Source organism: Neoarius graeffei, chromosome 16 (genome assembly GCF_027579695.1).
Source record: "Neoarius graeffei isolate fNeoGra1 chromosome 16, fNeoGra1.pri, whole genome shotgun sequence".
Taxonomy (NCBI): domain Eukaryota; kingdom Metazoa; phylum Chordata; class Actinopteri; order Siluriformes; family Ariidae; genus Neoarius; species Neoarius graeffei.
In genome coordinates this window covers 58,483,874-58,500,462 of record NC_083584.1, presented here as the reverse complement: position 1 = coordinate 58,500,462, position 16,589 = coordinate 58,483,874, and the positions used below count along the sequence as shown (strand labels likewise).

At 42.3% G+C, this 16,589-nt stretch overlaps 1 protein-coding gene across 3 annotated transcripts in view; it reads left to right on the top strand.

Moving 5' to 3' along the window:
• numbl (NUMB like endocytic adaptor protein) overlaps positions 1 to 16,589 on the top strand; it is a 104,267-nt gene that overhangs the window by 65,811 nt on the left and 21,867 nt on the right. For all 3 annotated transcript variants that reach the window (XM_060943244.1, XM_060943245.1, XM_060943243.1), the window contains exons 2-3: positions 11,615 to 11,765; positions 15,453 to 15,527. In XM_060943244.1, coding sequence (XP_060799227.1) covers positions 11,640 to 11,765; positions 15,453 to 15,527 — 201 coding nt within the window. In that variant the 5' untranslated portion in view covers positions 11,615 to 11,639. The remainder of the gene's footprint in view (positions 1 to 11,614; positions 11,766 to 15,452; positions 15,528 to 16,589) is intronic.

Here is a 16,589-nt window from a genome sequence, read left to right as displayed (position 1 = left end):
GTCTCAGCTGTGTAGTGTAACACTGTTCTGGTCTCAGCTGTGTAGTGTAACACTGTTCTCGTCTCAGCTGTGTAGTGTAACACTGTTCTCGTCTCAGCTGTGTAGTGTAACACTGTTCTGGTCTCAGCTGTGTAGTGTAACACTGTTCTCGTCTCAGCTGTGTAGTGTAACACTGTTCTCGTCTCAGCTGTGTAGTGTAACACTGTTCTGGTCTCAGCTGTGTAGTGTAACACTGTTCTGGTCTCAGCTGTGTAGTGTAACACTGTTCTGGTCTCAGCTGTGTAGTGTAACACTGTTCTCGTCTCAGCTGTGTAGTGTAACACTGTTCTCGTCTCAGCTGTGTAGTGTAACACTGTTCTGGTCTCAGCTGTGTAGTGTAACACTGTTCTGGTCTCAGCTCTGTAGCGTAACACTGTTCTGGTCTCAGCTCTGTAGCGTAACACTGTTCTGGTCTCAGCTGTGTAGCGTAACACTGTTCTGGTCTCAGCTGTGTAGCGTAATACTGTTCTGGTCTCAGCTGTGTAGCATAACACTCTTCTGGTCTCGGCTGTGTAGCGTAACACTGTTCTGGTCTCGGCTGTGTAGTGTAACACTGTTCTGGTCTCGGCTGTGTAGTGTAACACTGTTCTGGTCTCAACTGTGTAGTGTAACACTCTTCTGGTCTCAGCTGTGTAGTGTAACACTCTTCTGGTCTCAGCTGTGTAGTGTAACACTGTTCTAGTTTCAGCTGTGTAGTATAACACTGTTCTGGTCTCAGCTGTGTAGTGTAACACTCTTCTGGTCTCAGCTGTGTAGTGTAACACTGTTTTCGTCTCAGCTGTGTAGTGTAACACTGTTCTCGTCTCAGCTGTGTAGTGTAACACTGTTCTGTTTTTAGCTGTGTAGTGTAACACTGTTCTAGTCTCAGCTGTGTAGTGTAACACTGTTCTGGTCTCAGTTGTGTAGTGTAACACTGTTCTGGTCTCAGCTGTGTAGTGTAACACTGTTCTCGTCTCAGCTGTGTAGTGTAACACTGTTCTGTTTTTAGCTGTGTAGTGTAACACTGTTCTAGTCTCAGCTGTGTAGTATAACACTGTTCTGGTCTCAGCTGTGTAGTGCAACACTGTTCTGGTCTCAGCTGTGTAGTGCAACACTGTTCTGGTCTCAGCTGTGTAGTGTAACACTGTTCTGGTCTCAGCTGTGTAGTATAACACTGTTCTGGTCTCAGCTGTGTAGTGCAACACTGTTCTGGTCTCAGCTGTGTAGTGCAACACTGTTCTGTTCTCAGCTGTGTAGTGCAACACTGTTCTGGTCTCAGCTGTGTAGTGTAACACTGTTCTGGTCTCAGCTGTGTAGTATAACACTGTTCTGGTCTCAGCTGTGTAGTGCAACACTGTTCTGGTCTCAGCTGTGTAGTGCAACACTGTTCTGTTCTCAGCTGTGTAGTGCAACACTGTTCTGGTCTCAGCTGTGTAGTGTAACACTGTTCTGGTCTCAGCTGTGTAGTGTAACACTGTTCTGGTCTCAGCTGTGTAGTGTAACACTGTTCTGGTCTCAGCTGTGTAGTGTAACACTGTTCTGTTTTTAGCTGTGTAGTGTAACACTGTTCTGTTTTTAGCTGTGTAGTATAACACTGTTATGGTCTCAGCTGTGTAGTGCAACACTGTTCTGGTCTCAGCTGTGTAGTGTAACACTGTTCTGGTCTCAGCTGTGTAGTGTAACACTGTTCTGGTCTCAGCTGTGTAGTGTAACACTGTTCTGTTTTTAGCTGTGTAGTGCAACACTGTTCTCGTCTCAGCTGTGTAGTGTAACACTGTTCTGGTCTCAACTGTGTAGTGTAACACTGCTCTGTTTTTAGCTGTGTAGTGTAACACTGTTCTGGTCTCAGCTATGTAGTGCAACACTGTTCTGTTTTTAAAGATTTTTTTTTTTTGGCTTTTTGCACCTCCATTGGATAGGACAGTGCAGAGACAGGAAACGAGCGGGAGAGAGAGACAGGGAGGGATCGGGAAATGACCTTGGGCCGGAACCAAACCCGGGTCCCCGGACCCACGGCACGGCGCCTGAGCCACGACGCCCCCAACAACACCGTTCTGTATTTAGCTGTGTAGTGCAACACTGTTCTGGTCTCAGCTGTGTAGTGTAACACTGTTCTGTTTTTAGCTGTCTAGTCTATCACTGTTCTGTTTTTAGCTGTGGAGTGTATTGCTGTCCTGGTCGCAGCTGTGGAGTGTAACACTGTCCCGTTTTTAGCTGTGGAGTGTAACACTTATTTTCTTTTTTGGCCATGTGTCATAGTCCCATTATTTTTGTTCTCAGCTGTGTAGCATCACATTTTTTCTTTTCATTCTCAGCTGTGTAGAGTGCCACTGTTCTTTTGTCAGCTGTTTCCTGTTGTCAGGTTCTTGCCATACTTTTCCAGTAAAAGAGCTGTGATTGACTTCTCTGAATGAGGTCATCATGACTAACAGCATGATTATATAATTCTGAGTCTCCTTTTTTTTTCTAAAATTTTCTTGCTGATACAGGAAAATGTTCATCCCTTTGAGTTCTCTTGAAGACACCAAACATTTCCCATCCTGAGAAAGCTCTCGTATTGTTGAATTGAGTTCCCGTCATTTTCCCCGTCCTGCACTGCAGTGATGTGCTTTACTAAATCTCAGACTGTGAAAGTTCATCAGAGCAAAAGTTCTTTTTTTTTTTCTCCTTAGTCGTATGTGTTTGTGTTATTTCAGAAACAAGTGTTTTCTTATGATTCAGTGCAACATCACCCACCCAGAGTGCGGTTCTCTTGGCCCGAAGCCTCTCGTCCTCAGCCAGAGTGGTCACACTAAACATACAATATCGTTCAAGTGACGTTTACTCAAACTACAGCACAGATAACCATCAGGTCATTATCAAGGGATCGATCAGTAATCGAGTCTAACATATAGGATGTGGCACAGATATTAGTTCCTGTGTCACTGTGATGCCAAAAGGACATAAAACACCAAGCAGCAGATTTACACAACACTAATGGAGAGTGAACGCAGTGAATCTACAAATTGCTGCCTGTGACCTGGAAGAGCTAATATTGTAATCTTCAAGGACTTCATAATGATCTGAACTGAAGTCCGTTTCCACACACACTCTCATGCAAAGCACTGTGAAGAAAAATGTAAAATGAGGCAATAAATTAATGGGCTGTGAATGAATGATTTTTCGATATATTGGCTCTGTACACTTAATTTGAAAAGAAATAATGACTGAGGTTGTCAGATTTAATTCAAGGGTTCGTGTTGTCGGCTATATCCAGTGAACCGGGCAAGAAAAGTGACGTAAACTGAAATAAAACAGTGGTGTGCCTATCGTTCTTCAAATCAAATAAGCTGTTGCAGTTGATTCTCAGCATGAAAAAAAAGAAATGTCAGTGTTGGTGAAGTTATGCATCCTGAGGCTACAACCTCAGAGAAAAGCGATTCGGGACACATCAAGAGCATGAAAAGCAAGATGTGTAAAAAGCAAAAACACTGGGGACACATTCACAGAATAAATCCCAGTCAAACAGGATTATTTGAGATGATAGTGATTCGTCATTATACGTATGATTGCATGGGTGAAATGCAGCGCCACTATCCGTATCTGTATTTAAACCTGACTTGGGCGTGGCCTAAATCTGATTGTATTTCTTTAGGATGCATTCTGGATGGATATAGCTCTCGATCTGGTTGTAACGAGCTTTTGTGCATTCTTTATACAATTAAAAATTGTCAGAAATTCAAGAGGGGGAAAAAAAGTTTAATGGGTTTAACAAGTTGATCGCAATTCTGGTTCTGACATTTCAATGAAATTTTAGCATTCTGATGGATCTTTTAATGATAGGAAACATCCCAAATGGTCCTGGGTTTATATGGATCCTTTTCACATTTTTGAAACTCAGTTAATCAACAACAACAATAAGTGTTGCCAGGCAAAACAAACCTCGCCCGGTCGCACTTATGATGAATGTGAAGGAAGATATCGCGAAAAAAACGATTTTGACCTTTTTGGCGACCTTGACCTTGATTTTGACCTTGTGTATGAACATACTTGGCCAATAAACATGGTTCTGATTCTGATTCTTTGCTGCGCTCAGCCAGTCAGAACACACCGTACTGCTGTCAGCCAATCAGAATACATAGTGGCTGCTGCCTCTATATGAAGCAGTAGCCACAAAAACCTTGACCTTGACTGGATGACCCCCAGAATGTTGGAGGTTCTATTTGAGACCAATGCCCATCTATCCTGAAAGTTTCATGAAGATTGGTCCAGCCGTTTTCCCGTAACATCATAAACAAACCCCACCGAAAACAATACCTCGCCCCCTGGTGGACTCCATCCTGGGCGAGGTAACAACATAAAATCGTTGTGGATGATATCTCCTCCTTCAGCAGTTCATGATGGACGATGTGAGTGTGTTCATACAAATAGAGACGTAGACGTCGCAGTGGGGAAGATAGAAACAGACTAAACTGAAAATCGTGGAATGTACAAACTTTGATACTTGCAGTTCATACAATCTGCTGTAATATAGTCTTTATATTTGTTTGAAAACTGCGTTGGCTCTTGTGAAGGCGTGTGCTGTCTGTGTCTGAGAGATCTAAAGTTCTGTGATTGCCAATTCTCATTCCATTCCTTCATCTGTTGTGTTGTAATTCTTACCAGACTCCAGCTGGTTCCCATTTGGTGCTGAGCTCACATCTTTGGGTGGTGCTGGCGAGTGGAGTGACATGTTTCAGATGCGTGTTTTGTAGTGAGATTTTTCCTTCTCCATGACTCGCTCTGGCAATAAATCACCAGTTTCTCTGATGAGATTCGGTTTGTGGAGTCGATCCTGCACCCTGAGGGTTGAAATCTACTGGAGTGTGGCAGTGTTTCTCTTGCCATTTGTGAGTGTCTGGCACCACCACTGAGAGCAAGCCATGCATTACAACACTGACCTCAATCAGATGAGATCGGAGTTCCACCCATTTCCCATTTCTCCTCTTGTCCTAATTGGTTTGTTTTCGCCCTTAAGTCCCTACTTCTCAGCATTCCCTCTTGTTCTTTCTTTCATTCATTTTTGACTTTTCCCTCCAGCCTCCTGTCTGTCAGCCAACATCAGAGCTGCTGCTATGGATTTATCCATCCCTGAAAACCCCCTCAGTGCTATTTTAAAACACATTTATGATCGAAGTGGGATGTGGATTCGTCCATGTTTGCACTACTGGAGAACATTTGCTGTAATTTCTCCTACACAAAAAAGTGTTTACACTGAAAGAGGTTGTTCACAGATATGTTTCGAGGAATCATAGTGTGGTGTAGCCGAGCTGAGAGCATGAAAGGACATGAGCACAAACGCCAAACAATATGAATACAGTAGATGTTAACAGCAGCTCGGATGTTTTCAGAGCAGACTGTAATACAAACGCCAAACACAAACAGTTTATTAAATGCCTGACCAGAGAGGAAAATATTTAGGATCACTGCTACGCTACAGTCAACAATATCCGTCACGTTGTACCCCATGCTGCACTGGGCCACGCTGACCATGCCATGGTCCACCTGATTCCTGCATACAGGCGGAAATTAAAGCTGAGGAAACCTGTAGTGAGGACATCAAAGAAGTGGAGCATATCTCCCACACTGTCACCATGAATCATTGGATCTAATGCATCTTAGATCCATTCTAAAGATTAAATGGGATGACGACATTACAAATGATGAATTCTAGAATGTGCTAAGGCTGAAGACATTGAGAACGTACTTATTAGAAATAAAATGCGTTGGGTGGGACATGCTGCATGTTTGCCAGATGATCAGTCAGTCAAAGCACTATTTTGTGGTGAACTGGCAGAAGGTACTAGAAAGATCGGTTTTCCATTTCTTAGATACAAAGACACTATCAAGGATATTCTGAAACATGGTGATGCACTACACACATGGAAGGACACTGTAATTCAGAGGCTGGAATGGCAGAAGTGCACTTACGACATATGCAAAAAGATAGACAGTGACAGGAAGGAAGACAACAAAAGAAGAAGAGCCAAGCGCCATGAGAAGAGAGCATTGAAAGGAAAGGACACTAAGTGACTCAGTGAACTGTCAATCACTGATTGACTTTCATCAGGAACTTTTACATCCATATTTCTAGCCATTCATGATTATGTTCATCCTTTGGAGTCAAAGATGACCATGACTTCAATTTGGTGGGTGGTGATAGGTGACTCATGAGGCCAGTCTGGGCTTTGAAGGTATACCCACATGTCAGGCATGCGTGGGTAGCTGCTGTAGTGGGGGTGGCAATAGTTCGAGCCTTCCATGCAGCTTGTTTCTTCTGGGCCTTGGCAATGTGTTTCATCTCTGCTGCACTTGCACCACTGGTGAGCTTTGCTCGCCATGCTGGACAATCCTGAGCAAGCGACTCCCAGGAGTTGAGCTCAATTTCTAGGATTTTGAGGGACACTTTGAGATTGTCCTTGAAGCATTTCTTCTGCCCCCCAGATGAGTGCTTGCCTTGGCACAGCTCTCTAGACAACAACTGTTTGGGCAGTCGACTGTCTGGCATCGTAACAACATGGCCAGTCCATCTGGCTTGGGCTTTCTGCAGAAGAGTGTTAACGTTGGGAAGTCCAGTTCATTTTGTCCTGGGTTTTGTCCTGCCATGTGATATGAAAGAGTTTGCGGAGGCAGGTCAAGTGGAAGTGGTTGGGCTGCTTAGCGTGTCTGCTGTAAACAGTCCAGGTCTCACAGGCGTAAAGTAGGGTGGTAAGTATCACAGTACGGTAGATGTTCAGCTTAGTGGTAAGGTTGAGCCCTCTCCATTCCCAGGCATTCTCACGAAGTCACAAAGTAAAAATTTTAGCCATTCATACACGACTATTTACTATGTCTTTTGTAATCCCTTTTGTAATTTGTATTTATCTGTATCAGGTCTTGGGTGTATATACAGTATGAGCGCCTTGTGCTTTACCACCTTAAAGCCATCACTGACCCGCTCCTGGACCCCATGCAGTTCGCCTACAGACTCAACAGATCTGCAGACGATGCTGTCAACATGGCTCTCCATTTCATCCTCCAGCACCTGGACTCCCCAGGAACCTATGCTAGGTTCCTGTTTGTGGATTTCAGTTTGGCCTTAAACACTGTCATTCTGGCTCTTCTGCAAGACAAGCTCTCTCAGCTGAGCATGTCTGACTCCACCTGCAAGTAGATCACTGACTTCCCATCTGACAGGAAGCAGCACATGAAGCTGGGGAAACACGTCTCTGACTCCCGAACCATCAGCACTGGATCCCCCCCCTCCCAAGGCTGCGTCCTTTCTCTTCTGCTCTTCTCCCTGTACACCAACAGCTGCACCTCCAGTCATCAGTCTGTCAAGCTCCTAAAGTTCACAGATGACACCACCCTCATTGGACTCCTCTCTGATGAGGACGAGTCTGTCTACAGGAAGGGGGGTTGACCATCTGGTGCCCCGGTACAGGCAGAACAACTTGGAGCTTAATGCTCTAAAGACAGTGGAGATGAATGTGGACATCAGGAGGAGCTCTGCCATACCCTCCTCCATCACCTGGTTTGACTCAGCAGTAACCTCTGTGGAGTATTTCTGCTTCCTGGGCACTATAATTACCCAGGACCTTAAGTGAGAGACGAATGCCTGTTCTCTCACCAAGAAAGGACAGCAGAGGATGTTCTTCCTGCAGCAGTTGAAGAAGTTCGATTTGCCAAAGACAGTGATGGTGCACTTCTATACCGCCGTCATCAAGTCCAGCCTCACCTCCTCCATCAGTACACTGCTGCCACTGCCAGGGACAAGGGCAGACTGCAGCGCATCATCCACTCTGCTGAGGGGATGATTGGCTGCAGCCTTCCGTCTCTTCAGGACCTGTACGAGTTCAGGACCCTGAGAAGAGCAGAAAGGATTGTGGCCAACCCTTCTCACCCCGGACACAAACTTTTTGAATCACTCCCCTCTGGTAGGAGGCTGCGGTCCACAGACACGCAGCTTGTGAACAGGCAAAGCAGGCAACTGCTTGGGGCCCCCTGGCCCAGGGGCCCCCCGAGAATCGGGGCCCGAGAGCTTGTTTATTTTGTTTTTTATTGTTTTTGTTGTTCTTTACCATTGTATTTTCACATTTGGAATTTAAAAAACTTTGGTTTCATACATTTTTTGTTGGTGTCAGATTATTTATAACATATTGGTGATGAGCACTGATCAGAAGGGCCCCCTGGAAATTTTTGCTTGGGGCCACAACAGACTCTAGAATCACCTCTGGCGGTCCATTAGAACCAAAACCTCATGCCATAAAGCTAGCTTTTTCCCCACTGCAGCTGCCTCATCAATAAGACCTGAGACCCCACTGACTCTAACCTCACACTTTCAATCTGTGACATTAATGCACTTCGTCCCTGAACTGCAATTTACACATTTCTTGGTCCTGTCATACATCTTCATACTGTGAACTTTTATTGCATATTCTGGTTCAGTGTACAGCTTGGCTATTTATTTAACCCATTGCACATATTCTCTTCTTCTCACACATTCATGTCATGACTCTTCTTCATCTTTATCTTCATCATGTGACCTGTTTTTGCACATTCCGGGACATACTGTACTGCTTGCAGTGTTGCCAGATACTGCTGACGTTTTCCAGCCCAAAATTTGTTCAAAACCCGCCAAAATGCACTTGAAACCCCCCAACGGGGAGAAAACCGCCCAATCTGGCAACACTGACTGCTTGGACTTCAAAACAACCCATGCACAGACTACTTAAAATAGGTCCGCTGTTCATATTTGTACATTTGAGATTCTTCTTATTTGTTATTCTATTTATATAACTCCTTTTGTCTTTTTTTTTTTTTTTAATTCTTCTATCTTAACTGTTCAGACACCAATCACCAAAGCAAATTCGTTGTATGTGACAACATACTTGGCAATAAACTTGATTCTGATTCTGACATGAAAATCACCAGTTTGCATTGACTGCTTTTGATCACTAAAAGGTGTGTTTTTGTTTGTCCTCATATAGTGGATCAGTGCATTTTTCCTTCACAAAGGTTTGTGTGTGATTAGCCTCAATCAGCATTCTTTAGAAGAGACTGCTTGGGTTATGTCATGTTTTATTCTGCAGCACTTGAAATTACCAATGCAAATTAAAGGACAGAATGAATGGCCTAATTATCGTGTTTAATAGAAAGTCATTGTTTGTTTTATGATAGAAGGCACTGAGAATGAGCTACTAGCAGCAAAAATATCATGGATGAGATTGTAGTGACTTAGAATTGAACAAGGACTCGGAGACAAACTGGTGAACCAGGACAATGAGAGCAACTTTAAAGAGCAGTCAAAACATGATACACTGCTTTAAAGGAGAACTGAAGTCATTTTTAAACTTGCTTTATTTCTTAATTAACGTGTTATTCAATTACGTTTTCGGTTTTAGTAACCTTATATCGTGACTCGTATTGGCAACTAATTGCAATTAAATATTATACTTATCGGCCTATTCGGTTTTTAGCCATGTTGAATTGAGTTCGTTTGGTCCACGGCAGGCGTCGCTTATCCGCGCGATCTTCACGAGACTTGTGCGAGACTTTGAAACGTGAAGTGTCAGCCAGGTGTCAGTGCCGCCATTTTGAAAACTGTTTTCCAAACGAAGTATTGCACAGAAACAAGTTTAAATGACGATTAATGCCTACTTTTTTCAAACTTTTCTGATTGCTATCAAAACAAACAAAACTTCCGGCTTGATTACATCAGCATTCGAAAGAGGGCGCGTGCGTCTTTTGACAGCGTTGGCAGATGTTGGTCACTTTGATTTCCGCTGTACGTTTTACTTCCGTCCTACGATGTCTTGCACAGGTCTCAACGAATCTCGTTTACGGCCGTTGCTTTGACATACGGACCGATATATTACAGCGCATATTTCAAACACTCATAACTTGCTATAGCAGTGACAAAATAGCGATCAAAAATGCATTCCGATATTTAATAAAATGAGATAAATAGAATTTTGATAATAAAAAATTTGCCTTCAGTTCTCCTTTAAGTCACGAATATAAGTTTTACACACACACACACACACACACACACACACACACACACACAAAACAAAAACTCAAAAATGATTATGATTAAAGGGCATATTCTGGACCAATTTCGTGTTTTGTTTTTTTTTAATATGAAAGAATGTCCCTTTACACACTCATCCAGAAGGGTAATTTTGCACAAGGCCATTTGTCTACAGCAGAAAAAAATAAAATAAAAAAACGCGTCTGGAAAAATCCCAAAGGAGTCTGGAGCCAGATTTGTGACGTCACGTGCGGATCCGCCAGCTGGCTGCGCGAGCTTGCACGGTTTCAGTGCACAGCCTGTGTAGACCAAGTTTAGCAGCTAGCGATTTTGCATTGAAATATGGAATTGTCGCCTGAGCTTCTAAACCCATGGATTCATGTATCAATGCTCATCTATCTATTGTTACATAAATCATATTTTTTCTAATTACTATTATGTATTTATATATTTCTTCATTTAGAAGAGAGTACTGGCTACTGTAGGAGAAAGATTTCATAAGCTATACACATGGAATCGGCTAAGCAGGGTTGGATATACATTTAATGTGTTTGATAGGTCCCAAGATCTCAAGCCCTGACATGCATATCCCTTGATACATGTGAAGTAAGTGTATTATCGCCCAGCGCTTTCGTGTTGTTTATTTTTGTGTGTCTCAATAAATAACATTATCCATGTACCACACAAACACAGGAACACCTAATTTAGAGTATAGTCTCTCTTATTTCTTACCCTGGTCAGAAAAGTCAGCTTGTGAATTGCAGATTTTCTTGGTCTTTTTCTCGGCTCTGCTTGATCCTCGGCTTCAAGGACCTCAGTGGATGCGGCACTTCGCCTAATGTCAGGGGAGACGAACACGGCTGGCTCCTTTGGTGACGTTGACACAGATGGAGATGGTGTTGCTTTGGGCATTCTAACAGATGGAACTGTGTCTTTTTTCAGATCAAGTTGCTTCTTGAAGCCCATTTCCCACTGCAAATAGTTCTCAAAGTTGTTGGGCTTTATGAAGTGAGTCCCGCATGTGATGCTGTGGTCTGTTGCATGTTGCCAGTTTTTCCGGGTGCCTCGCACGAAGCGCTCCCATTTCTCTCTCGTTGTCCGGCCTTTTGAAAAACGATGAGTACTAATCCCATCATCATTGGTGTTGCTACACCCTCCGACGATACATCTGTTAACCATTTTAATAATTACGTGATAACGTTGAAGAAATTAGCAGAAAACCACCAGGTTGTTTCCTCATAAACAAACCAGCGCTGATGTAGGATTCAGAGGAAGGCGTCCCGCACGCGACGTCATGAAAATCAATGTTTGCCAGGAAATCCAAGTGCCAAGTTTTTTCAGAGGCGGACCAATTCACCTCAAATGGCTTGATTTCAACTGAATTTTTCTGGTATTGCGCAAGGGAAAAAAATTGCGCAAAATGTGACAGATATTTGACCAAAGTTTAATATAAAATAGGAGAATTACATTGATCTTGCTCCTAAATATACCCAAGATGTGCCCTTTAAGGTCTAAGGATGAACTCTATTAATCTGAGTCTCTCTCTGTTTTTTTTGCTCTTCACAGTACCAGGGATCCTGAGAGTTTGGAGATGAATAAGCTGCGTCAGAGTTTGCGCAGAAAGAAGCCAACCTACGTGCCTGAGGCCAGTCGACCACACCAGTGGCAGGCTGACGAGGAAGCCGTGCGTAAGGGCAAATGCTGCTTCGCCGTCCGGGTAGGAAACTGAACCGACATGATTTTTCAGCTGACAGACACAGGCATGTGCTGATGATCAACAACAACAACTGATATTGTGATTATCTCGTCTACGCTTCACAAATTGGTTCATTCGAGGATGTGTGGTATGGGATCGTGTGATCGCAGTAAGGACAGGAGAGGGATAATTTAATGGACATGTCCATGAAGCTAAAAGGACTTGCGTTGAAATAGGTCAGATATAGTCTGTACGGTAAAAGCTTTAAAAGTCAATAACACACTTACAGGGTTTGGATGACGGCCAAAACCTCGACACGTCCGTCTTTGTGCAAACACCCACTGTAGTAATCATAGCAAGTAATCATGTCTACAACCAGTTTTTATATACAGTATCATACAGACGCCATTATTTACAACACAGACTGTCGCTTGAACATGGCATATTCGAAACAGGAAAAAATATATATTCTGAAATCGAAGTTGAGCTTCTGTGCCATTAATGAAGGTCTTGTTGCAGAGAGATAAACATAATTAAATTCAGCCTCATTTTCATTGGTAGCCCAAGGCTTCTGGAGTCTCAGGGAGACAGAGATGTAATTCTCTAATGGACCCTTTCCTCAGTGCTCACATCATCACATCATATAAAGCAGACCTTTTCCAAATTAATTGCGACACCACAAAGATGCTTTGTTTCTTTCTCAGGTTCTACACTAAGTGTGTTGTGTCTGAATCTGCTATTTGTATGTTTTATGATCTTGAGTTCGCGTTGGACGATATACAGTTAGGTCCATATATATTTGGACACTGACACAAATTTTGGTTTTTTTTTACCTGTTTACTGAAACATATTCAAGTTATAGTTATATAATGGACATGGACATAAAGTCCAGACTTTCAGCTTTCATTTGAGGGTATCCACATTAAAACTAGATGAAGGGTTTAGGAGTTTCAGCTCCTTAACATGTGCCACCCTGTTTTTAAAGGGACCAAAAGTAATTGGACAATTGACTCAAAGGCTATTTCATGGGCAGGTGTGGGCAATTCCTTCATTATGTCATTCTCAATTAAGCAGATAAAAGGCCTGGAGTTGATTTGAGGTGTGGTGCTTGCATTTGGAAGATTTTGCTGTGAAGAAAACATGCGGTCAAAGGAGCTCTCCATGCAGGTGAAACAAGCCATCCTTAAGCTGCGAAAACAGAAAAAACCATCCGAGAAATTGCTACAATATTAGGAGTGGCAAAATCTACAGTTTGGTACATGCTGAGCAAGAAAGAAAGCACTGGTGAACTCATCAATGCAAAAAGACCTGGACGCCCACAGAAGACAACAGTGGTGGATGATCGCAGAATAATTTCCATGGTGAAGAGAAACCCCTTCACAACAGCCAACCAAGTGAACAACACTCTCCAGGAAGTAGGTGTATCAATATCCAAATCTACCATAAAGAGAAGACTGCATGAAAGTAAATACAGAGGGTTCACTGCACGGTGTGAGCCACTCATAAGCCTCAAGAATAAAAAGGCTAGATTGGACTTTGCTAAAAAACATCTAAAAAAGCCAGCACAGTTCTGCAAGAACATTCTTTGGACAGATGAAACCAAGATCAACCTCTACCAGAATGATGGAAAGAAAAAAGTATGGTGAAGGTGTGGTACAGCTCATGATCCAAAGCATACCACATCATCTGTAAAACACGGCGGAGGCAGTGTGATTGCTTGGGCATGCATGGCTGCCAGTGGCACTGGGTCACTAGTGTTTATTGATGATGTGACACAGGACAGAAGCAGCCGGATGAATTCTGAGGTATTCAGAGACATACTGTGTGCTCAAATCCAGCCAAACTGATTGGTCGGCGTTTCATAATACAGATGGACCATGACCCAAAGCATAAAGCCAAAGCAACCCAGGAGTTTATTAAAGCAAAGAAGTGGAATATTCTTGAATGGCCAAGTCAGTCACCTGATCTCAACCCAATTGAGCATGCATTTCACTTGTTAAAGACTAAACTTCAGACAGAAAGGCCCACAAACAAACAGCAACTGAAAACCGCTGCAGTAAAGGCCTGGCAGAGCATTAAAAAGGAGGAAACACAGCGTCTGGTGATGTCCATGAGTTCAAGACTTCAGGCAGTCATTGCCAACAAAGGGTTTTCAACCAAGTATTAGAAATGAACATTTTATTTACAATTATTTAATTTGTCCAATTACTTTTGAGCCCCTGAAATGAAGGGATTGTGTTTAAAAAATGCTTTAGTTCCTCACATTTGTATGCAATCATTTTGTTCAACCCACTGAATTAAAGCTGAAAGTCTGAACTTCAACTGCATCTGAATTGTTTTGTTCAAAATCCATTGTGGTAATGTACAGAACCAAAATTAGAAAAATGTTGCCTCTGTCCAAATATTTATGAACCTAACTGTATTATTTGGTAATTGTTATTGCAGAAGAATAAAATATGCAAAAATCTCACAAAATGAAGTTAGGAAGTCTGAGACCACAGCTGAAACTCTACTCACGTCCTCCTTTTGGTTTTCCACCACCTTCCTGTCCTGTATGACTCCTTCATTCAGCCAGTAACTCACTGGGAATGGTGAAATCCTCGGAATAGTGATGTTTCAACCAACCAGAAAGAGAAACAGGACAGTTCACAAGGGGTCGCGTGAACAGGAGCTGAGACGTTACTGGGAAAGATGTGCTGATTGCTAGTAATGTGACAAAGGAGGAAAATCCCAAAGTGTAAGAAACAGAAGAAGAGAAGGGATGTCTGTAAATGTTGTGTTGGCCGTCCATGCTGGAATTATTTATTTCTAAAGAATTTATTCAGTCATTTCTAAGTAATTCAGAAGCAGACACATTTTGTCGTGCTGTAACCTGTAATAGAAATGAATTTGTCCCTCTTTTCTTTTACACAATACATAGAACATTTGAAGGGGTAAAACATTGTTGGCTGCATAAATATTCAACCCCTTCGAGCCATACTTGGTAGAACCACTTCTGAGTGTGGTGACAGCTGCAATTCTTCTATGTCTCTGTAAGCTCTGCACATCTGGATCCAGATATATATATATATTTTTTTGCTTATTCTTCTTGGCAAAACTGCTCCAACTCGGTCAGATTGATGAAGAGTAATTTTCAAATCTTGCTGCAGATTCTCAGTCAGATTGAGGTTTGGGCTTTGATTGAGATTTGTTGTCCTGCTGGAAGGTGAACATCTGCTCTAGTCTTCAAATCCCTCTCAGACTGAAACAGTTTTTCTTCTTGGATTGCTTTGTATTTGTCTCCATCCATTTTGCCTTCAATCCTGACTAGTTTCTCAGTCCTGGATGATCAGAAAAGCATCTCTACAACATGATGCTACAGCCACCATGCTTCATAGTGTTGGGTTTTCACCAAATGTGCCAAGGCAGACCTGCCAACCTTCATACGTTTTGCACAGGAGCACCACATTTTACGATTAATGTGAAATAAAATCTAGCAGTGAATGTTTGAGTTGGCTAACAGTAGACAAGTTATACAGTCATTTATTAGGGATTCCACCAATGATTTTGAGTGAAAATGGTCAAAAATGGCTCATATTTGGCTTTCATAAAAGTAGAAAACCTGGACCTGCTGTGTCCTTCTGTCACCTCATGACGCTGCAGATCTGTGGTCAAGCATTTCGAATGTCTCTGTCTCTCTCTTTCTTGTGCTTGTTCTCTCTGCTGCAGTATCTGGGTTTGGTGGAGGTGGAGGAGTCCAGAGGGATGCATGTATGTGAGGAGGCTGTGAAGAAACTGAAAATGGTGAGTATTTCCTCCCTCTTCCTTTTCAGTACGATGAGTACCACTCAAGAGTCTAGATAATAACTGCTTATAACCTGACACTGCTCACATTCGACATGAAAGCTCGCTCAAATAAATTAAATAAGGTGAAGTTTATACGGCAGGTTCTCAAGGTCATCCTTACATTGCTAGTCCTTACATCGTTGGAGCTACAGGTATGGTGCAGGTTCCAAACATCTAAATACTTTCCTGAAAGAAATAAAAACAACAGAAAATCTGATCAGTAGTCGTGTTCTTTGCTTTATTGGTGTGATGTGATGATCATGTACCATTTCCGCCTGAACATACTGTATGATGAAAACAGAATCTGTGAAGACACACAACCCCAATTCCAAAAAAGTTGGGGTGCTGCATAATATATAAATAAAAATAGAATGTGAGGATTTGCAAATCTGGGAAACCCTATATTTCATTGAAAATAGTACAAAGACAACATATCAAACGTTGAAACTGAGAAATTTTTATTGTTTTTTGAAAAATATCAGAATCAAATTTATCGCCAAGTCCATTCTCACATACGAGGAATTTGGTGGTTGGTGCTTGAACAGTTAAAATAAAAGAATTTAAAAAAACAAAAAACCCAGAAGTATTTATATAAATGGAATAAAAAATAAGAAGAATCTAAAATATACAAATTTGAAAAGCGGACATATTTAAGGGGTAAAATATTTACTCATTTTGAATTTAATGCCAGAAAAAATGTTTCAAAAAAGTTGGGACAGGGTCAACAAAAGACTGGAAAATTTGTGTAATGTTAAAAAAAAAAAAAAACACCTAGTGGGATGTCTCACAACTCATCTGTAGCCGCTTTATCCTGTTCTACATGGTCGCAGGTGAGCTGGAGCCTATCCCAGCTGACTACGGGCGAAAGGCGGGGTACACCCTGGACAAGTCGCCAGGTCATCACAGGGCCGACACATAGACACAGACAACCATTCACACTCACATTCACACCTACGGTCAATTTAGAGTCACCAGTTAACCTAACCTGCATGTCTTTGGACTGTGGGGGAAACCGGAGCA